The 21,697-nt window shown below is 53.3% G+C and overlaps 1 protein-coding gene across 2 annotated transcripts; it reads right to left on the reverse strand.

Moving 5' to 3' along the window:
- Positions 1-13,814: 13,814 nt before the first annotated feature.
- Positions 13,815-20,419, reverse strand: LOC144290769 (uncharacterized). 2 transcript variants are annotated; one of them, XR_013358345.1, is made up of 3 exons: positions 20,124-20,419; positions 18,753-18,904; positions 13,815-14,986 (listed from the first exon to the last, which is right to left on the reverse strand). XR_013358345.1 is itself a non-coding variant. In XM_077860364.1 (3 exons), exons 1-3 carry the CDS (start codon positions 19,988-19,990, stop codon positions 14,189-14,191), a joined length of 963 nt encoding a protein of 320 aa, XP_077716490.1. In that variant the 5' UTR covers positions 19,991-20,054; the 3' UTR covers positions 13,815-14,188. The 2 variants fall into 2 exon arrangements, 1 of the variants encoding a protein (XP_077716490.1); XM_077860364.1 differs by lacking the exon at positions 20,124-20,419 and adding an exon at positions 19,978-20,054.
- Between the last annotated feature and the right edge of the window lie 1,278 nt (positions 20,420-21,697).

The raw sequence follows: 21,697 nt of genomic DNA on the forward strand, positions 1-21,697 counted from the left end.
GGATCAAGTCCCGCATCGGGCTTCCCAAGGGAGCCTGCTTCTCCCTCTGCCTGTGTCTCTACCTCTCTCTGTGTGTCTCTCATGAATAAATAAATAAAATATTTAAAAAAAAAAAAAAAAAGCATCTTGCCAGCGAACAACACAGGGATGTCCTTCTTGAGAACCTGGGAGCCATCACTCTGGAATGCAGAGCTGCGAGGTAGCAGGCAGTCTCCGGGGCACTGCGCATGGGTGGGCACCCGTCTGCAGCTGCACCGCTACCAGCGGCTCTAGACGGGAGAAGCTGACTGTTCCTTTGAGCAGAGCCAATTAGCAAACGCAGGCAGGGTCTCAGGGGAGCGGAGTCAGATCGAGGTCTGGCCTCTCCCCACCGTGATGCTCTGAGTCACCTGTTTCACCTTCTCCACGGCCTCTGCTCCCCCTGGGGGCCCTGGGCCCGGGGCCTGCACACACTCAGACCCCGACTGCAGGGCCTCAGGGCCCTGCCTCCTGGCTTCCCGCATCCCCCCATCTGTCCTCAGTCCCAGAAACCGCAGCCACCGCATCCTGAGGCACACGGATCAGCTGCTCCCCAAAACCAGATGCCCACAGCAAGTAAATCTCTAGGGAAACACAAGCATGTGTTTGTTTCCATCAGGTCCACGTGGAGATGACATCACGCACAGGACATGGGCTCCCTTCTCTGACTTCCTGTTCGCTCATCTTTCTCCCTGTGTCCTGAAGCAGGAAGACTCTACTATGTGCCTCAATGTCCCACCCGCACAGCCGGTTGGCTTCTCTAGGAAACTAGAGGACGCGAGGGTGTCCTCACCTGGGGCTGCAGCCACAGCGAGGGGCCAGAGGGAGGGGCACGGGAATGCCACCAGATCCCCAAAGCAACAGGTTGGTGTCCTCTTGTGTTTGCGGTTTGGAGGTTACCTGTCACCGCGGGTACCAGGCGGGCCCCTTGGAAGCGGAGGTAAGGCCCGCGCTGGCTGGTCCTCTCAGGCCCCGTGGCAGCACCCCCACCCAATGGGGACAGGCCCCAGCCCCGCTGGGAAGCTCCAGCTCTGGGTAGACAGCTCTCAGCCACTTGCTGAACCATGTCATGTGCTTTTGTTTTCTCAAGTGCTTCCCACTAATGGGCCGCCTGGTGATGCACTTTGCCAGAGGATCTGGAAATAGAAGCTCTTAGAAGCCCCACTGGGTTCCTGGTGAGAGAGGCCTGAGGGACTGCAGCTACCCCCCTCCCCTGGGGCACACACGCCAGCAGGTGGGCCTGCCTCTCACACCCACCCCCCTTCCAGAGCCTTCTCTCCCAGGGACCCTGACAGGGCCGGGTTAGGATCCCTGAAGACCCACAAACACACACCTTCAGCCTGGGGCTCCCGGGGCCAAGCCTCGTGCCTTGTGTGGCTGCCAGTCACCGGCCGCCGCCCCCCGCCCCCTGTCCCCCGGTTCCCGCACTATTCCAAGCGCCGAGTGTGACCGCTTGCAAGTCAGGTCTGAAGAAATCACAGTAGAAGTTCCCAGAAAGGTTTGCGGTAATCGTCGTCGGAAGGAGGGGCTGCTTCCCCGACGCTCGAAGGGCATTCAGGACGGAAACCGTCCGCTAGGGTCTCCACAGGGCGGTTCGGAACAAGGCCACCCAGGATGGAGACGGGGCTGTTCCGCGACACAAGCACGTTCAGAGGTGGTGCTTAGAGCATCGGCCATGGCTAGGCCTCCCTCGGGCGCCGGAGGGCAGGAGGCGAGGTCCAGGCTTCACCGGTCAGCAGGGCCAACGGCCCGTGGACCCGGAGGACCTCGCGGACGACTGCAGGAGCGGCGCTGGCACATCCTCCTGCAGCTCCCTCAGCCCCCAGGCACCTGCCTCCGTGTGCAGATGGGCCCGGCCCCGTGTTCACAGCTTCCCTCCTGCCTCTCCCCTCGCCCCCAGCGGGGCACACAGCCCTGCACGGGCCTCCTCCCCTCCACCCCAGGCTGCTCGCCCTCCTCCCGGACTGTGCTCCTGTGGCCAGGCCGTGCACCGTGACTCACTCCCCGTCGGCTCGCTGGCTGATTTCCCGTGTGGACTTGGCTGGGCTACGGGCTCCCACACTTGGTGGAACGTGATTCCGGGTGTTTCTGCGAAGGCATTTGGTAAAAATGAGGTTACCGTTCGAACTAGAAGGCAGACAGGCCTCTGCAATGTGGCTGGGCCTCGTCCCATCAGTATGAGGTCTTGGGACTGAAGTTCCCCCAAGGAAGAGGGCAGCCTTGGGACGCCAACTGCAAGGTTCCTCCAGCCCTCCCTCGGCCCCCTGCCTGCAGCCGCCCTGCAGGTTTCAGACCCGCCAGCCTCCGCAATCCTGGGGGCTCGGCTCTCTGCTTTCCTCCCAATCTCCCTGGTTTTGTGTACAACACACACACACACACACACGCACGCACGCACACGCACACGCACAGTGCTGGTTCGGATTCCCTGGAGAAGCCTGAGGAAGACAGCTTTCCTGGGTCACCTCCTCTGCAGACAGCGCCCCCTCTCAGGGCTCTATGGGTGTCCTTCCCTGCTCCTGACCTAGACAAACCCCTGTGCCGGGGGTTCCCAGGATTCTAGCATGCATCAGAATCCTGTGGAGCGAGCATGGCCAGAAAAGGCAGAACCCCCGTCAAGTGTGCATCTCAGAGAAACAGTGAATCATTTTTAGTATAATTATGTCCCATGCAAAAATTGGGACGTACTTATACTAAAACCTGATTCACTGTTTCTCTAAAATTCAAATTAACCTCTGTGTCCTGCACTGTATTCATTATATCTGGCAGCCTTACCTGGGGAGCCTGTTCAAACACTGGTTTCTGGGTTTGGCGAATCTAGGGGGTCCCAGAATCTGCATTTCCAACCCATTCCCTGGTGGTGCTCATACTGCTGGTCTGGGGTGCCCTCTGAGAACCGCTGCCCCCAAACCTACCCCCCCCCCAGTGCAATTATGGTCTGCCTCCCTCCAGCGGCCTCTCCAGGGACCTGCTCATGGGAGGGACACTCGGAGACATGGGCTGTGCATCTTCTGCCACTTTGTCTCCTGCCTCCCGGGGGAGCCTGCTGCCTCCCTCCCCACCCCCAATCGTCAGGAAGAAGCTCCGTGAGCTCCTGTGAACTACAGAGCAAGGCTCGCTTCCTCAGCTGGGCCCGGCAGTCCCAGCCTGCTCTGTTTGAAGTGCTCAGGGGGAAGCCCGAGGTGGCAAGGTGAAGGGGCATCCCGACGGAGCCAGAGCCTCTAGGACGCTCCCCAGCTGTGTCCTGCAGGGTCCATGCAACAGCTGGTCCCACACTGCGGGGAACATGCTCTGCTTTCCCACGAAAGACATCAGTACCCCGTCAACACAGGTGATTCAATCCTTGCACAACATTCTAAATTTATCAACACCCTCTTGGTTGAAAGTAGAGCGTCCACCACCAGACTTCATCACCCTCGCTAGCCAAGGCCCCCCACATGCCTGGTTAGTGACCAGCGGCATCTGTCCCCTTCAGAGGGGGACACACCTGGTACAGTTTTTGAGCCAAGGACTCATTTCTGGTGAAGGCTTCTCCAGGCTACTCAGGTCTGGAAGCCATGTGTCTTCGATTGCACGGCTGCCACTACCCTCTGTGCCCCCAAATTCATATGCTGGCCGTCTAAGCCCCAGGGCCTCAGAATGGGACCATATATATAATGCGGACACACTGATCTTGGGCTTCTGGCCATGGCGTTTGCTGTGACCCCCTGAGTGACTGACACAGATGAGGAGCACAGGTGTTCCCTTCACGAGGAAGAGCATGCACAGCACACGCACCCCAGATGTGACAATTAAAATGTGGGATTCCATTTAAAATTCACTTTGACTTAACCTGTAATTAGGGCTTAACCTGTAATTAGGGCTCTCAGGCTGCCCCTCCCAGCAGACTTTACTGTCTTACTCAATCCCTCCGTGCCCCCCAAGCAAAAAGAGACCGCAAACACACACACACACACACACACACACACACACACACACGTCTGAGCTGAGGGGTTGGCGTTGGGGAGCTCAGTGTGTGCACACTAACTTACCTCTTGCTTCTTCAGGCCCTGCATGTGCCAAGAATCATCTTTGAAGACGGTCAGCCTCCTTATCAGTTTTCTTCTTTGCAACATGCAACCCTTGGCCTTGATAAAAGGTAATATTCTTTGCTAATTTGAAGGACAATGAAACACAGAAAAAGGAAAAAGATTTCTGACACACTCTCTGTTAATCAAGCATTCAGAAATCTGCTTGTATGAAAATACTTGACTTTTCTTGCATGTCCTTTATTCCTCTAACAGTTTGGGTGTGTTCCTTCCACAAAGTTGCATTCTTGATCATTGCTTTCTCCCATCATTTGGAAAACTGCTAGAAATCATAGATCTAATTCATAGTGTAATTACAGAGCCTGCCCTAAACGTTTCAGATCCCAGAGCACAAAGTCACAGGGTTTGCACACGACCAGGCTGAGCACAAACTTTCCGAGCTCTTGGATCTTGCAATCCACCCCCGGTGGTTAATAAATATTTTATTTATTCATAACTTCTGCTTTTCTTCACCACACTGACTTGTACCACCCAAAATTACAATTTCATGACATTACTTTTCTATAACATACACATAATTAGTTGCAATTTAATTAGCTTCCTTTCTCCCCAGTTCCTAATCACTTTCTCTGATTAACCGTCTGAGTCACACAAACCCTTGTGATTGTCCTGCCGTCCATTGAAAGTGCCATTTAGACAGGAACTGCTCACGTTGCACCGTGGGTTGAAGGGTAGCAGATGGTTAGGAAATTAATTTCACAAGTAAGTGGATCCTATTGATTCTGACAGACAAAATGCAAGAACAAAAAAAGTAAAAGCAGAGAGAAGACCTTTTATCCTCCTCAGCTCTGGTTTGCATCTGCTGATTGCACCGGCATGAAAAGTCCTGTATCAAAAAAAACCTTACAAAAAAAAAAAAAAAAACCTTACAGTTCTTACTGCTTCGTTCATCACCAGTCTGTGTCATTTAAATTTTTATGACTTTTGAGGTCTGAAATCCCACCGCAGAAGCTGGGTCACAACAATATAGGGTAAAAGGAGGTCTGGGCTCTGGGGAGGGTCCCCAGTGCCAGGTGCCTAATCACCCCTCCACCCCCACTCCAACACCTGTCCCAGGGCGCTCCCACTGCGCCACCTGGTGGGCCATGTCTGGAATAGGCGGGTGAGCACCCCCCACCCCCAACCCGCCACCACCCCGGGTTGGGGAAACTTGTCAGAAACGTGCCTCCTCTGGTCCCCCACCTAGACACCCTGGGTCAGATACTCTGCGGGTGGAGCCCAGTGATCCATTTTAACACAGCCCTCTGGGGCTTTCTGATGACTCCTGATATGCAGAACACAGGCCAGAAATTGAACTCTAGACTCAATGAATACATACAAAGATAGTCACGATACCCAAACTACCCATAAGGGAGAGTGTCCCCTTTCACAGGGGGGAAAAAAAAAGTCTGAACACAGGTCTGAAAATAAATCCTCAGGAGTGTGAGTCCTACACTGAGAAATGTAACAGGTACCACATTGGTGCGGGCTGGCCCTCATCCAGGATGGCAGGGTCCTCATAAGGACAGAAGAGTTCACAGAAACATGCAAAGGGCCCCAAGGAGGAGGTGGCCATCTGCATGCCCAGGAGAGAGGCCTTAGGAGAAACCAGCCCTGGCCGCGCCTGGACCTCAGGCCTCCAGACTCCAGACTGGAAGACAATACATTGCTGTTGTTAGGGCGCCTGTGGTCCTTGGCACGGCAGCCAGAGCACACTGATGCCTACACTCAGGAACAATCCTCAACAGGTGAACTAGTGGTTTTACATGTGACTTCATTATTCTGTCCTCGGTATGTAGGGAGGTGAAAATATCTATGCAAAAACTGGTACCTGCTTCAAGCAAGTGGTTTCTGCAGGTCCTCTATCCACTCCATGCCTCTCCATGAGGCGTACGGGGGGCTAGAGTCCAGGCGAGAGAGAAGGGCCCCTTCCATCGGGTCCCAGAGCGCTGGTGCCCTGGTTATGGCAAGCACAGGGCAGCTTGAATACGCTCTCCAGATGATTGTGATTGTGGTGTGTCCTCGCTGGGCAGCGAGGCTTCCACTGACATTGACACATGATCCCAGGTGGAACAGCCAATGGAGAAGCATCCCGGCATTTAGGTTTAATTGCACAGTAAGTAGATAAAGGATATGAGATTGTCAATGTGACTATGAAACTCTACAGAACAGCAGCAGCCCCTGGGAGATCGGGTGTTTGCAGGTCTCTGAGGATGGGCTCACGGCAGGTGCACAGCCAGCCCCCTTCCCTCCAAGGCGGGCTTCTCCTCCCCCAGCTGCCAGGTGCTGCCTGCCCAGCTCAGAGTGGAGCAGAGCCCTCCCCAGGACCTGTGCTCTGCCAACTTCTGTCCCTTCCCCAGGGGCATCCAGACTCTGATGGTTGTCAGATGTGGGGTGCAGAGGGGTGGTTCTGGAGTGCCAGGTCAGCCTGGGATCTCCCAAGGGCTCCAATGAAGCCTCTATAGCAAAAGCCTTGTCCTCTGCCTGGTCCTGCTTCTCTCCCACATGGGGCTCCGGTGAGAACTCCCTGAGAACCCCCTGCAGGCAAATCTCACTCAGTAACCATTTCCAGATGGATGTGGTCTAGACAGCTAGCTATGAAGGGGGGGACCCCAGGCTGAGGAACATCAGATATCCGAAGGATGCTGCGTGAGAAGTGCCAGTGGCACTGGCTACCTCCAGGACTTGAGGACAGGGGTCATGTATGAAGAGATCCCATAGTGGGTATCCCCCTGTCCTACAGCTCTGTTTTCATTTGCATTCTGCTTGGGAAATGGAGAAAAAGATACATACTTTCTCCAACTGACACATATGTGTTTCTGTCATGAGCTAATAGGTGCCAGGCTGAGTGTAAGAAAGCTGGGAAGCTTAATAATTTTCTTTCTCTTCCAATGTGAATTAATTCAAAATAGACCTTCAACTGAAAGCCTCTCCATTAGATGATTTCCTTTTTCCCATTTATGTGTCTTTTCCCATATAAAGGAATCTAGCAATAACTGTTGTTAGGTCCTTCAAAGGAAAGGAAGACAATTCACAGGAAGTTAAAGAGAATAAATGTTTGATAAACAAATCCATCACAATGGAACACAGAGGAATTTTAACAAGCAGACGTCGCTGAGTGTCCCTCTGTCCACCACAGCCGGTTCATGCTCCACTGGGCTTACCGATGGTCACAGCTGCCTCCCGGACCAGGTTCTCTACCTACATTCTTTATGCACTTAGAGGGGAGGTCAAGGTTCTCCCTGAGGCTTCTGTTTCTTAAAAATAAGCAGCCTAGAACACCCACATGCCAGAGAGATGTATTTTGGGGTGGCAGTTTTGCTCCCCTGTAGCTCTGCCCCGTGACCCACAGCACATCCCTTACCTGTCCCCAGGTGGCTGGGCCATCCCCCTACACGTGACTGTGTCTTTCCATGTTCCTCTCACATCTCTACTGAATGTGACATTTCTTTGAAGGTCAGAGACACAGAAGATTCTTTCCAGGAAAGTGACCAGTAGAAGAGGAAAAATACTTAGACACGGGCAGTGAGCGTTCATCTGTACCCAAAGTAGAGAAGCTCCCCAACACCAACCCTTACTCAAACTTCCAGTCAGATGTTCACTGCCTCAGTCTTAAACTTGAATGAATATTTGAGGATTGCCAAATATTTAAAAGAAAGATATAACATGAAAGACAGAGACCGACAGAAATGGGGAGGAAGTGCAGAAGGGTAACAATATGGGAAAGCTGTGTGGTCAGGTATCATCTGCTTCCATTCTGGGAAATCTGAACTTTGGGGTCACCAGATGGTGTGCAGGGCAAGTCAGGGTCTGGTGCTTTCCTTGCATGTGTCATGTGAATCTGAGACCCTAGTCCCTGGAGTTTGGTGCAATTTCCAGCCAGGTTGGAGAGAGTCCTTCTGGAGGCGGCACCTTTTCCAACGGCTGAAATCTGCAGTTGCAAGGTATGATGTGGGTCCCCGTCCCCAGAAGCGCACCATGAAAAGATGGCTCTGCCAAACCATGGTTATTTGTAATAGAAGCAGCTGGGCCTCGACACCACCGCGGTGGATCTCCTTTTACCAGCCATGGGTCCAAGGAGGTGGAGGCCAAGTGGGCCGAGGTCCTGGGACTATCTCCAAGGACAAGAGTCCAGGAGTTCCAGAGAGTGGATCTGAGATTTAGAAGGACCCACGGCAGTGCTTTTGGCCAAGATGTGCAGAGGGGCCTCTACAGATTTGCCCATTGAGACATCATGATGCCATCAGTGAGTGTGACCAGCTCTGAGGATGGCGGGCACAGGGCAAGTGTGGTGACACCAGCCAGATGTTTGCAGATTTGTTGAAGCACCAGATGGGTAAAGCGGGTTCCCTGATCACTGTGAAGGTTGAGAGGAGTCTCCAGGTAGGGACAACCTTTCTCACAGACTTTTAGCCACAGAAGGAGCAGTGGCCTGTCTACAGGGGAAGCTTCGGTACAGTCACAGAACATACAGACCACGACTAACTTGTATTGACATTCCTGAGATGGCGAAGCGGTTTGAGATCCATTTGCCAAACCTGGAGTGAGAGTCTGGGAGCAGGGCGGTTACCTCTGGATCATGGTTTGAGGAGGTGAGACAAGCAATGCGGGTACTTTCTGTGGCCCTATTACCTTTCCCTCACCAGTATCCGTTCATGAACGTGATCGCTGTGTCAGGAGACCAAGGGTTTAAAGCACGTACAGTGTTAAGTACTGGGAATCTTGGAACTTCTGGTGGGCAGATTGTTATTTGGTCCAAACCAGAGTTCTACCTTTTTATCAAACCAGCAATTATTAGATTTCCAACACTGTTTTTTCTTTTCTGGAGCCAATTTTTGGGTTCTCTAGTCAATTGTTCCCAATTATCATTTGGGAGAACGTCCCTTTGGACCACAATAAAGGTCTGGCTATTGGTTTCTTTGAAAGCAGCTTCCCCCCAGAAATACCAGTGAGGTGGTTTCCTTTAGCCTCCAGGGAGTCATAACCAGAAAGCCCAGGAACCTTAGTAATGGCCTGAGCAGCCAGCACAAATGTGGCATATAATAAATTTTTAAACACAAAAGCCATTCTTTATTTTATCTCCATTGAAGGTAAACCTTGCTATTTCCATAATATTCCAAAGATATGAAATACTGGAAGGCATATCGGCCATCTGTATAAATGTTTGTGGTTTTCCCTTTGGCCAAAATACAAGGATGGTTAGAGGGGACCCTGTGACTATTTCTGCAGTGGCCTTAACTAAGAGGACAGTGGAAGGAATGGCTGCGAGGCAGGGGGGGGGATATACCTGAGCTGTAGTCAGGGTCCAGTTGTTGGCTGTAATGCCCTACGGGGTGATGACAGTCCCCGTGAGTGCTCCGAGGGCATTCTCTTCCCTCTCACATACAAAGAGGAACAAAGGAAGTTGATACTTAGGATGTCCAAAGGCAGGGGACTTATTAGCCTTTTCCTTAAAGTCCCAAAAGCTCTGTCATCCTGATTTTTCCAAATAATAGGGTCAGGTATGTTGATTTTCAGGAAAGTGTAGAGGTTAACCTGTAAGAGAGAATTTGAGATCCAATTTCGACCATACTCAGCTAGTCCAATAAAACCTCATCATTGGTGCTTAGTTGTAGGTTTAGGGGCATTCAGGATGCCTTGAAGTCTATCTGGATCCAAGTCTAGTTCTGGTTCCAAGATCAGGGGCCTTAAGTATCAAACCTGAGTTGGAGAAAACTGCCATTTTTCTTTGGAGATCTTATGTCCCTTTAAGGGCGTGATGATCAGCAGCCCCTGGACAGACATCTGCTCTCTGGAGGCTGAGGGCTGACCCAACAGTGGATCAGTGGATGGATTAGGAGGACAAGATCGCTCCATAGTGACAGGCAAGGTCAACAAACCACACTCACTTACAGAACTTCCAATCAGCCTTTCCATTCCGTATCTTTACCCATGAGCAGACAACCATGGATTGCCAGACCCTCTTCTAAAATGGAAACTAAAACCAAAAAAGGCAAAAAGAAAGAATCAACTTGGAGGAACTAAAGTATGTGTAAAAAAAAGAAACTCTTCAAAATTGTCATTATATCCACAACTATATGATCTCTGAGGATATTATGCAGATAGGTTGTGTCTCCAGAGGAAATAACGATCTGAATATGGGTGCCATGAGAAGGACATTTAGAACAAAAGAAAGCAGGAAGTGAGTAATTAAAAACCCAATAGAATGGTTGGAAGAAAAACTTTAGGAAATCTCACAAATGACAGCAATGGGACACAGAAACAGAGAACAGGAAAAAAGAAGGAAATTAGAGATTAATTTCAGGAATCCCCCTGTCAACCATGAGGATTTCCAGAGAGCACAGGAGCCAAGTGCTGAGAAGGGGGGAAATGTAATGCAGTCCTTGCAAAATGCCTTTGTGGTTGTTGAGCTTATATTAGCAACAATATTTGTTATGGGTGGTATTATCCAAACTCGCAGAGTCCTTCTGAAGTGGGGCCAGTGGGGTGTCCCCGAACACCTGCCCTGGGGGCTCGCCTCTGAGACCCACTGCAGCAAGAATGACACCATTTTTAGCTCTTCAAAATCCGAGATAGTATGCAACCCCTGTCACCCACCCTGCATGTCCCAAGCTCTTTGGGACAGGAAGGGCAGAGACTGGGGTCTCAGGAACCAAGGGACATTGCGGGTGACCTCCATGCATTTCCGTAGAGTGAGGATCCTAGCGCTTCCTCTTTGTCCTCTCCTCTGTGAGGCAGGCAGGGGTGGTTGCCACGCTTGTTAGGCCCAAGATGCAAGCCCAGGCTTCAGGTGAAGATGGGGCTGTGGTGACCACTGCCAGCCACCATCTTGCTCCCTAGAACACCTGCAGACAACATGCCGCGTGTAGGGGGACGGCGTCCACCTTCTGTCCTCAGAGCCTGACCCCGTGCAGGTGCGAGCACAAGCCCGTCACCATCCCCACCCCACCCCACCCGCCTCTGTTCCTCAGGCCCCTTGCACCCACCTTCTAGGAAGGGGGCCTGCCCAGCAGTGCTTGCTGCTGTGAGGCTGCAGAGATACAGGAGACCTCAGAAACTAAATGCATTCAGGGGACTGTGACATGTTCTCAGGGTGCCTGAATGGAGAAGGCTCCCTTGATCTTGAGGTCCAGCCCACCGAACCCAAAGACAGCATTTCTTAGCAAACATCTTTGCCCCTCTCTGCCCTGGACACTCAGGGCTTGAATGGATGGGTTCCACTCCTGGGTCTCCCTGACCTCCCCAATGCGGGCCAGATCTGAACCAGGAGCAGAAGCACTTCAGAAGTGATTCATCTAAATGGGGCTGGTGTGCCTTTAAAGGCATTTGTAATTAGCTGGAAAGATTTAATAAAAAGGACAAGGAAGGAGGTTGACGCAGGCTAATTATCTCTCAGATTCTTTCCTGTAAGGTAGAGGATTTAATTAGCTGAATGGTTCTCGCCCAGATGTTGAAAACAAGACTACATGTCGTTAAATATTCATTTAGGACATTGTTTGAATTGGGTGCCTAATAGTTCATGTTCTAGAAAATCCGTATAGTTAACCATTCCAACTTCCTTACACTTTGCAAATTTCTCCAAGTTTTTGCTAATATTCACGGAGGTCTTACACATATCCTTAAATATTACACTATGTATGATGAATATTTTCATTTTCAACCCAATAGGTTAAAAATGGCATAGCACTATTTTCAATTGCTTTGCTTTTGAAATTTTAGAATGATGACTTTTATTTTTTTTTAACATTGTATTTATTTATTCATGAGAGACAGAGAGGCAGACACACAGGCAGAGGGAGAAGCAGGCTCCATGCAGGGAGCCCGACGACGTGGGACTCGATCCCAGGACCCTGGGTTCATGCCCTAAGCAGAAGGCAGTCGCTCAACCACTGAGCCACCCAGGTACCCCTACAATGATGACTTTAAAAATGTTTATTGCCCATTTTGTTGTATTTTCATTTTGGGAGGTGCTTTCATGATTCTCTGAATTTCTTAGTTTCTCTGCTATTATAAATGCTCATTTTGCCCCCGGTTTGTCGTTTGCCTGTGGAGTTTTGTTTGCAGTAATTGTCTCTCCTGAACCAATTGGCAGAGCCACCTCTTTTCTCCTACATGTTTGTGTTTATCCTTAGAACCATTGTCTTAGCCCAAACAGTACCCCAGTATGCCCTGTAATTAAGGAAACTAGATAGTAGAAGAAATACTGCCCAGACCCTACACTGAGGAAGAGTTGGGTGCAGACCAAACCTGATCCCAGCTCCAACTCCCCCACTGCTCCCCAGGCCCTCATTGAGAGAGAGAGGCCAGCAGCTGACCTGGGACTTGTAACTCGAGACCTGGGGCCTCCAGGAGCCTGGCTTCCTGTCATATATCCCAAAGCATTTCCTACCGAATACCAATCCTCCAAAGGCCTTCCTCCTGTGAAGACAAATTTCTTGCTAATAAAAGACAGAGAAAGAGACAGCTTCTGGATTCTTTTGCAGCTCAGGAAGCTTGGAGATGCAGGGGCTCAGTTAGAAGGAATATCAGTCGCTGAGCATCTCCGCGCAGGAGGATCCAGGGCCTGGCGTGTGTTAAACCCCTGGGTGTTTAATAAACGATTGGCCTGTATCTTCTCTCTCATCCTGACCACGGCATGGCATGCTAGTCTTTGTTGATCCATTCCAACGTGGACTTACACGTTGCATGGTGTTTAGAGACACAAAGACGGGGAGTCAGAGAGAAGCCCACTGTCAGGCCAGTGGGCAGCTGTGCCCTCACCCGTCCCCTGCCACACTGCTCTGCCCTTGTCCCTCTGGCCCCGGCCCTAGGGAATCCAGAGCAGCCTTGTGAACAGACCCCCAGGGCAGGTCCCTGACAATGACCATGTCCTGCCAGGCAGCCTGGGTCACAGAGTGGCAGCTGGGACAGCTAGGACTGTCACCTGGGAAGGGACATTTGGGGGGCAGGGGCCACCCGGACTGTAGGCTGGAGAATCTGCAGATCTGCACCCAAGCCCCTGAGCGGGCTTCCATGCAGATTCCTTGTGCTGATGTGGGTTGGGGTTGATTCCAGCTGAGGCAGGGCCCAAGAGCAGGCCTCCCCTGACAGAGGGCCAAGCAGGTGGACCAGTGACCAGGAGGTTGCTGCACCATCATTCACGAATGTCCTGGAGGTTTGCAAATGTGTCAGCCTTCCCTCCACAGCACAGAGCAAGGCAGCAGGGAAGCCAAGCTTGTGACAATCCACAGGTGATCAGCTCCTGGTTTCCCCAAGGACTGTGGGGCGGTGGGTCCCCGGCGTCCATCTCTGGGTTGCACCTGGCCCTTGGTTGTGAGCTGGGTGAAGCTAACATTTCCTTCTCTGTAACCTCAAAGGTGTGATTCCCCATGACCCAGAAGGGTCCTTATGATTTCCCCAACCGTGAGGGACCTCTGCCTGCCCAGTGACACAATCCAGTGCTCTGGCTTGCCTCGCCCTCCCTCTCACCTGCTTCTCCATGCAGGTGGGTGTGGGGAGGGCACAGACTTGGCCATGGGCCAGAGAGAAGGGGTATGTGTCATCCATCCTCCTGGCTGCTCCTTCTACTCACACCACCCCTTTCACGCCACTTTGCAGCGTGTCCAGAAGGAAGGAAGCCACACTTGGTTGGGCACCAGGGAGAGATAAGGAGAAGTGCCCAGGCCCAAGGGAGCCGCCGCTGTGCACGCGGGGAGGGGGTGCAATCTTCTGGGTGCATAGAAATGGCCACAGTCTGAGTCTTCATGCTTTATTGTTAGATCCACTTCTCCAAGGCAGCCCTTACTCTGTCCCCCAAGCCCTTTCTGAGAGTTTGAGGACATTGTAAGTGCTCCATGGCTACCAGCTAATAGGAGACAGGACAGATGGGGTTTTAAAAAAAAATCCCCTTTTCTCCCACCTAAGGAAGTCACCTTGGGTCTTCTGCTTGCCTGTTCCTCTGCATTTACGACAGACCCCACCTCTGAGAAGCTCGTCTGGGGCACCTTTCCGTGGCAAAGGATGCAAACCCTCGCACTCCTTTTTAATTCTGCATGGTATTACATTGTGCAGAGGAACCACAGCTGATTTATGCTATCTCCTATCCACCCGAGCTTACTTAAGTCATTTCAACGTTTTGCCCTGGGAGAAGCTTTGTGGGCTGCCCCACAGCCGTGGGGGTCAGGGCTGGGGTGTTCAGGGGCCCCAGGGCTGGGGTGTTCAGGGGCCCCAGGGCTTCCCCCCAGCATCCCGTCTCTGAGGGAGGTGGGGAAATTGCTCCCAACCCCCACAAGCTCCTCCCCTAGCGAGGGCTGAGGCCAGTGCTCCCAGGGGGAAGGGGACTGCGGTGGCTGCTCCCAGGCCCCCAGGGGCTGGGATGGCAGCTGCTGGGGTGCCATCTGTGGCTGCAGGGCGGGCGAAGGCTGCCAACCCCACCAGGGCTGCTGGTCAGAGGAAGGAGGCTGCTCCCACCCCTGCAGGGCACCGTCCCTGTCCCAGTCCTTGTAGGACAGGAGCTGCCCTAGGTCCCCCTGTTGAGCTCCGCTGCAGCCGGCTTCCACCTGGAAGAGGGGCCTGAGGGAAGCGGGAAGTGGACCCAGAGCTCCAAGGCCAAAGGTCAAAGGAGAGTAACAGAAATCTCCAGAAGACTGGCCCAGTGCACTGCCTGCAGCCTCCAGGCCAGGCAAGGCCACACCGGTGTTCAGGACGTCGGCAAGTCCTGAGGAAAGGGCTTGAGCAGGAGCATCCTCTGGGTCCCCAGGGGAGGGGCCAGCATGGCTCGGGGCCCCTGCGAAGCTCTGCAGGCGCGAGCAGTCTGGGGTGCAGCTGCCGCTCTGACTGGGCATCAGAACCGGGGCGCCTGCCTCCACTCCTGGCCTCCTCGGGGTGCTCTTCGGGATTCGGGCTCTCCGGTTCTGAAACCAGACCTGGAGCGAGAAGGGGAGGGAGAGAGAGAAGATACACTTTAATGAAGCCCAAAAACGATAATTATCACCACTTGGCCGAGGTTAAGCAGCAGTTTCCAAACAAAGTTCTATGAATCTAGAATAAAAGCAAAACCCTTGGCCTGGCCTGGCCCCCCTTCCAGGCAAATCTCCCCAAAGTGTCCACCTGTGCCCGTGTTTGCAGGTGTGCGAGTACACACACAGGCACACACTCTCGTGGATGCGCCAGCTGCCACGGTGAAACACCAGGGCTCTGCTCTAGCATTAGAATAGGCAGCTACTAGGCTCTATCATGATGCCTGGATGCCAGCAAAGGGGAGGGGACCGTGGTGGCCCTTTGGGGGAGGGGGGCTAGGGACCTATCCTAGCAGCACTCCAAAACAAAGCCACAGCAGGAAGCAGGATCAAACCAGTTGGGCCCAAGACAGCCCAGAGACCCTGTCCAAGTAGGAGAAAAGGCATGAAAACCTGCTCCCCCCAAAATCTCCTCCCCAAGTAATAAATATTACACTCCCTGGTTAACAACAGTCCGTAGAAGATAGAGACCCAAATCCCATGAGCAGCTGAGCTCGAGTTAATACACTTTCCCTCCCACACCACTCAACCACTGCATCTGATCTGTCCTTGAACTCTTCCTTGGGACAAGACCAGGGCCTCTGGTGACATTCCGGGTCAGGAGGGGACAGGTCAGGGCCCGGGGACTCCCCCACGCTGGTCCAGCGGGAGACACTGGCTCTGTCTCCTGTGCCCTCTCTACCTACCAACTGCAACTGGCCCTCTCTTACCTGCTGACTTTCCAAGTGAAGCCTTCCCCACGAGTCGGGATCATGGGAGGGGGTGCTGGGCAGAGGGCACACACCGCAGTCTTAAGGTTCAAAGGTTCTAGGCCCTCGTACAGAGCATGGTGACCACAGCAAATAATTCTGTCTCACATACTCGCACGTCACTGAGAATGGATCTAAACATTCTCCCCATGGAGATGGTAACCAGTACCTTCACTTGTAATCTTTCTAAAGCTGAGGATCTTTATCCACTTTTTCACATACACATTCATGATTCGTTAAACAAGTATTCAAAATAATCAAATGTTTTTTTAAATGTACTGGATCCCAGTGAGGGGCTGACCAGGCAAACAGGCCCAGGACCCTGGATCCCTGTCCCTCAGCCTCTGCCACCTGCTCTCAGCTCAGGACCAGTGGCCACATCTGCTCCCCAGACCAGCACATGAGATGCTCCCTCCAGCCGAGCACCCTGGCATTCCAGTGCCCACAGCCTCCGGAGCATACCTGCACCTGCAGCTCCCTGCTCCCTGCCTGCCTCTGGAGCTCTGCTGAACCCAGGGATGGGGCTGAGCCCTGCCGCATCCCTGCCGCCACCTCCATTAGCTCTTATCTGGGTGGTCTCCTTTCCAGCATACAAGGAGATGACACTTGCCTAAGTAAAGTCCCTCTGGTTCAATGCCGTTCCTCTGCGGCTCACCTAGGCCAGGTGAGTCCTTGGTGCAGACCAGTATTGGTGGAGGCACCTCCTCCATTGCCCAAACATGAGCGTCCCCTCCTCTTCTTTCCCCAGTTCAGAGCAAGGCCCAGAATCACTCAGTCCACATGCACACCCGCACTGTCTAGCTTGAGAGGGGGTTACACTCTCTCAGGGATGGGCTCCCCATCCAGCCGAGCCAGCCAGGACACAGCAGTGACCCCCTTACAGGCCCTACCACCAAGCAAGGCCTGAAGATCCCACAGAACAACGGGTCACACACGGGAAAACCTCTCCCAGCATTTTCTCTGCTTAGGAAAAAAAAATCCTCCAGACAAACTACAAGATAAAGACGGGCCATTCCCAGAACCACACCCCGCACCCTCTAGCACACGCCCTGGCCCTGGGGCTAGGCCCAGGTGCTGGTGCTGCCTGTGGAAGCCACTCGGGCCTTCCTCCCTCTGAGTCACTGCAAATCTTGATCAGACCTTCTGCCAGCTGCGCTGAGGACTCTGAGCAAAAGAGCAGCAGGGTTTTCCTCCTGGCTTCAGGAGCTAGTTGAGCCCTAAGCCAGCACCCACCCACCTACCCCAAGGACTGAACTTCAGCGACCAATTCCATCTCTGAAAGTTCATCAAGTAGGGTACCTCGCATATAGGGTTGTTTGGGCTTCCAGGAGACCATGAGTGGGAGGGTTTTGGGAATGTGATCGACTCCTGCAGGGCTGCCCACCCTGCCCTGAGACAGATTCCAGGCCTTCCAAAGGCTGCGGCAGGAGCCACGTAGAGGCCTCTAAATCAAGTCACAGGCCTAGGGCCTCACCAGGCTTTTCTGTGCCCTGGTCCTCTTTGTTCAGAGCAGCAGGGAAGATAGGGAAATTAACGTAGAAAAAATTTGATTCAGGTGACGTTTCTAGGAAGCCCCAGGGCCCTCACCTCACCCCCACCCCCAGTTTATCTCTCAGCCCCTGCAGGGTGTTGCTGGTAACCTTCTCCTCTCCGGGCAAACCTTCAAGGGATGTTCATTCCCAGGCGGCAGCCTCTGACCTGAGCCACCACCTTCATCCAGCACCTTGCAAGGGGCTGGGTGACAAGTGGGGGGGTGGGGAGCCCCCCAGGAATCCAATGGGGTGACTCCAACTTGGGTGCAGCTGAGAACCACCTGGGGAGACTTCAGAACTCCCAGGACCAGCATAAGCCCAGACTCAGTAGACAGTAGGCTCTCAGGGATAACAGGCAGAGAGTAGGAGGGCAGGGGTCGGCATACTGGAGTCATCTGGCGGTCACAGCTCCACACCCTGGGCTACTCCCAGGGGTCCTGAGTTACAGATTAGGATGAGACCTTAATGGTCTCAGATCAAAAAGCGCCAGCCAGTCCAGGTCAGACATTTCTTTAAAAAAAAAAAAATAAAGATTTATTTATTTATTCATGAGAGGCAGAGACACAGGCAGAGGGAGAAGCAAAGCAGGCTCCATGCAGGGAGCCTGACCTGGGACTCGATCCCAGGTCTCCAGGATCGCGCCCTGGGCTGAAGGCAGCACTAAACCACTGAGTCACCCGAGCTGCCCCAGGACAGACATTTCAATGCTGGTTTCACAGCAGAATCACCGGGGCTGGGGAGGCTTTCCAAACAACCTTCATGTCAGGGCTCTACTCTCAAAGACTAGGATTTCATTGAGGGCAGCGGATCTCAAACCCAGGCTGCACCCGTGCTCATCACGGCTGCCTTCCTGGAGGCAGGACGCAGTGCCCCGAAAGCTGAGACCCACAGGATCCAATGATCTGGACCCCCTGGGATCTCTGAAAATTAAAACCCAGATGCAATCTGCATCTGCCAGGTTCATGTCCAATTTTGCAAAGGCCACCAAGCCCCCAGCACAGAGGGCAGCACCCCCGCAGCATGCAACTCCACCCCTGCCCTTCCCTTCCCACCTTCTCTCACATCCTCTCACAGAGCAGATTTTCTAGCTGCGAGAACATGGTTGCTTGTCTTGACCAATAGTTTCATGGCTTTGTCATGGGTGTTTTTAAAAGAATTAGTGAGTACTTGAAATTTTGTCCAAATCAGAGAGAACCTGGCCCGAGGTGTCACCTGGTTACGGCAGGGCAACCTGTATTGCCCAACCAGGGTGGGGAGATGGTCACGGCCCATCTCAGAGGGTATAAAGAGGATTGGCACAGAACGGGCAGTTAGGTCTGGCTTCAACCAGCCTCTTGCCCCCACCCCCACCCCTACTCTCACCCTTAGCAGGGAGCACAGGCCAACAGTCACCTGGATTCTGGGCTCAGGAATCTGGGTTCGTCTGGCCAGTTCCTCTCTGGCAGTGATATCAGGGTACGAGTCCCTCTCGAAGGCCTCAATGAGCACCTGGTACTGGTTTTTGCTGAACTTGGTCCTTTTGCGTCTCCGGCCTCCTTGGGGCGCTGGGACAGACACACAGAGGGCAAGAGGAGGTGTTAGTCTGAGCCCACCTTACTCCCCCGTTCAGGTCAGTGAGCAGAGGGCAGCCTCCCAGAGACAAAGAATCTGCTTCCAGGCATAGGACTCAGACCCCTCAGAAAAATGCTCCCAGTGTCCCCTGAGATGCCACTCCTGGGCTGAGCCTGCTTGGGAGCACCCTCAGCTCCCACACCAGGGGCCCCAGCTGCTCATCTTGCCCCAGCCATGGCCCCAGACAGCTCCCGGGGCCACTGTCCTGAACTGTAAGGTCCCGTCAGATATTGGATGGGCACGACCCGACCTCCTACCTCTGCTTGCACCCAGCATACACAAGTAGGAAGAGATGCCGAAACCCAAAAGATAAGGAAATTTCACGTGAGAAATCCGAGCATCACGGAATTTCAGACCATGAACATTCCTATTTCCCACTGTGACGAGTCCCCCGGGCCTCATTTTTTTTTTAAGATTTATTTGAGAGGGAGGGAGAGCACAGGTGGGGACAGAGGCAGGGGGAGAAGCAGACTCCCTCCAGCTGAGCACAATGAGGAGCTCCATCCAGGACCCTGAGATCATGACCTGAGCTGAAGGCAGGCGCTTAACTGACTGAGCCCCCAGGCCTCTAATTTAACTTTCCCCGCCCCCCCCCCCCCCCCCCCCCCCGAGTCTGTCAGAGCTGGCTCACCACTGATGAGATTCAGGCCCAGACAAAACTCAAGTCTGTGCAGAAATGGGGCAAAATACAAGGCCCAGGTCTTGGCATCCCTCCTCACATCCCCCCACCCCCATAACCCTGCACAGTCCTGCTCAGAGCTCAGGCACCAAGCATCCCGCAGAAGCGGATTATCCGCACTTCTGAGCTGAAAAGCACTGTACCACCTTCACCATTCTACCACCCTAGCTCCTCCAGGGTCTGGTTTGGGTGTTAGTCTCCCCCTTGCCGGGCCTCAGTACCAGATGCCACCCTCAAACCAGCTGGCTGAAACCCGCCTGGACGCCACTGCCCCCCAACCCCACCCGTGTCTCCCTCCAACCCTCTAGAGGCTCCTGAAGGACTCACAGTCTGAAGACATGACCAGGCCGACCCCAAAGGTACGAAGGAGGAATGTCGGTAGGAACTGCCTTCCTCCACCCACCCCAGAGTCTTATATGAAGGCAGACGGACCCACCCAGTTAAGCCTCTTTTTAACACTTTGCAAGACCCACCTCTCGTAATTCCATCTTCTCAGGAAAGGATGTTCCCAAGAGAGGTGTGGAGCCGCCCTTCAGTGTGGTTCTTCTCGCCCACCACCAGGCCCCCCAGGGCTGGCTGCCCCCACGGGGAATGCACCCACGCCACTGCTTACAACAGGCTGCCAGGTGTAGGCTACGCGGGCCATGTGAGGTGCCAGTGAGTGCCGTTTTGTGGGGCTCGGCCTCTAATGCTTTAAGTGAAGAGCGTGGAAAGGAACACCTCCTCTGCACGCCTCCGGCCCATGCACCATGAACAACAGACTGGGCTGGGAGTCTCCCACCTTCCTCAGTTACTACGGAATCTTCCACTGCTGCTTGCTCGTCTGTACCCTCTGAATCATAATGGGCAGATTTTGGCCACAAAATGAGCTTTTCATAAAGCAGCTGCCACAATGCCCACCTAGCACACAGATGGTGGTGAGCCCAGGTTCAGGTTTAGGTTTATGTGGCATATCTGAGCCCCCTTTTCTGGAATCTGGATTGATTGATCAAGTCCCCGGGTTTTCAGGAGCATGTAAACCCCTGTAAGTAGGACAGCGGGGTGAGAAGGACCCCCGAGCTGCAGGTACGGGAGAGGCAGGGAAGAGTGGAGGCCCAAGTGAAAACCTGCAAGTCTGCTGGCTTATTTCACTTTGGCGATTAGCCAGGCAGGACATTAGAACCACATTTTAATGAGCACCAAGTGCTCTCTTCAAACTATGTAGAATTTCGCTTTGTTTGATTTCTGGTTGCATTGATTTGCAAGTGAAATATTTTGGGACATTCTTGTGAGGTTGACTCAGAAAAACAAAGAAAGAAAGAAATTATTTTCACTAAACTCTGCTGAGCAGAATGATTTAAATATCTAAAGGAGCAGCCTTGAGAAGATAGAAGGGCTGAGAATCAGGGCCTGAAGCTCCTTGGGAGCGGCTGACAACTCCCTGGACAGTCCCAGGTAACCTGATTCTCCCTCTGCAGGCCAGGAGCTCGGAGATGCAGGAGTGCTGTCCTCCTGGCCTGTCTGCAGGCCCGTCCCCTGCTCTAAGGGGGGGGAGAAGCAGGCCACCAATCCAGAGTGCCTCCACTCCTGGTGAGAAATGATCCCCAAAGCTGTGTGCCCTTGAAGGACGCGCACAGAGTCTCTCTGGAACATGTTCAGCGTCAGAGACCCTGGCTGGAGCAGGAGCCACTTGACGGGCACTCACATCCCCACTCCTCTCCTGGGGGACAGATACACCCGCTGCAAGCTGGTTCAGTGTCCCCCGCCCCAGCCCCACAACCCTACCAGGACCATACAAGGCCTTGCAGCACCCCACATGACCCCAACAACTACAACCCACCCTTCCTCCCTTAAAGGCTCTCCCTTCTTCTCTTGCCTCCCGCAGTCCCACTGAAGACCACCAAGGTTTGAGGAGCCCCACTGCCCTTGCAGGGATGAGCAGGAAGAGAGAGGGTACAAGGAGGCCCGGGAGCAAGGAGGCCCAATGTGCAGACCTGGGCAAGTTTGCCCAGGAGCAGAAGCAGCGAGGCAAGGGGTGCGCGGGGCTGCTGTCAGAGCTTGTTTCCAG

The sequence above is a fragment of the Canis aureus genome, chromosome 1 (assembly GCF_053574225.1).
Source record: "Canis aureus isolate CA01 chromosome 1, VMU_Caureus_v.1.0, whole genome shotgun sequence".
In the NCBI taxonomy this organism is placed as follows: Eukaryota; Metazoa; Chordata; class Mammalia; order Carnivora; family Canidae; genus Canis; species Canis aureus.

What these genes read in the sequence shown, in the direction of transcription:
- LOC144290769 (XM_077860364.1), bottom strand. An exon ending in TTCCTGAGCCCAGAATCCAG is followed by an intron (nt 14,987 to 18,752) that starts GTGACTGTTGGC and finishes TTCTCGCTCCAG; the next exon opens with GTCTGGTTTCAGAACCGGAG.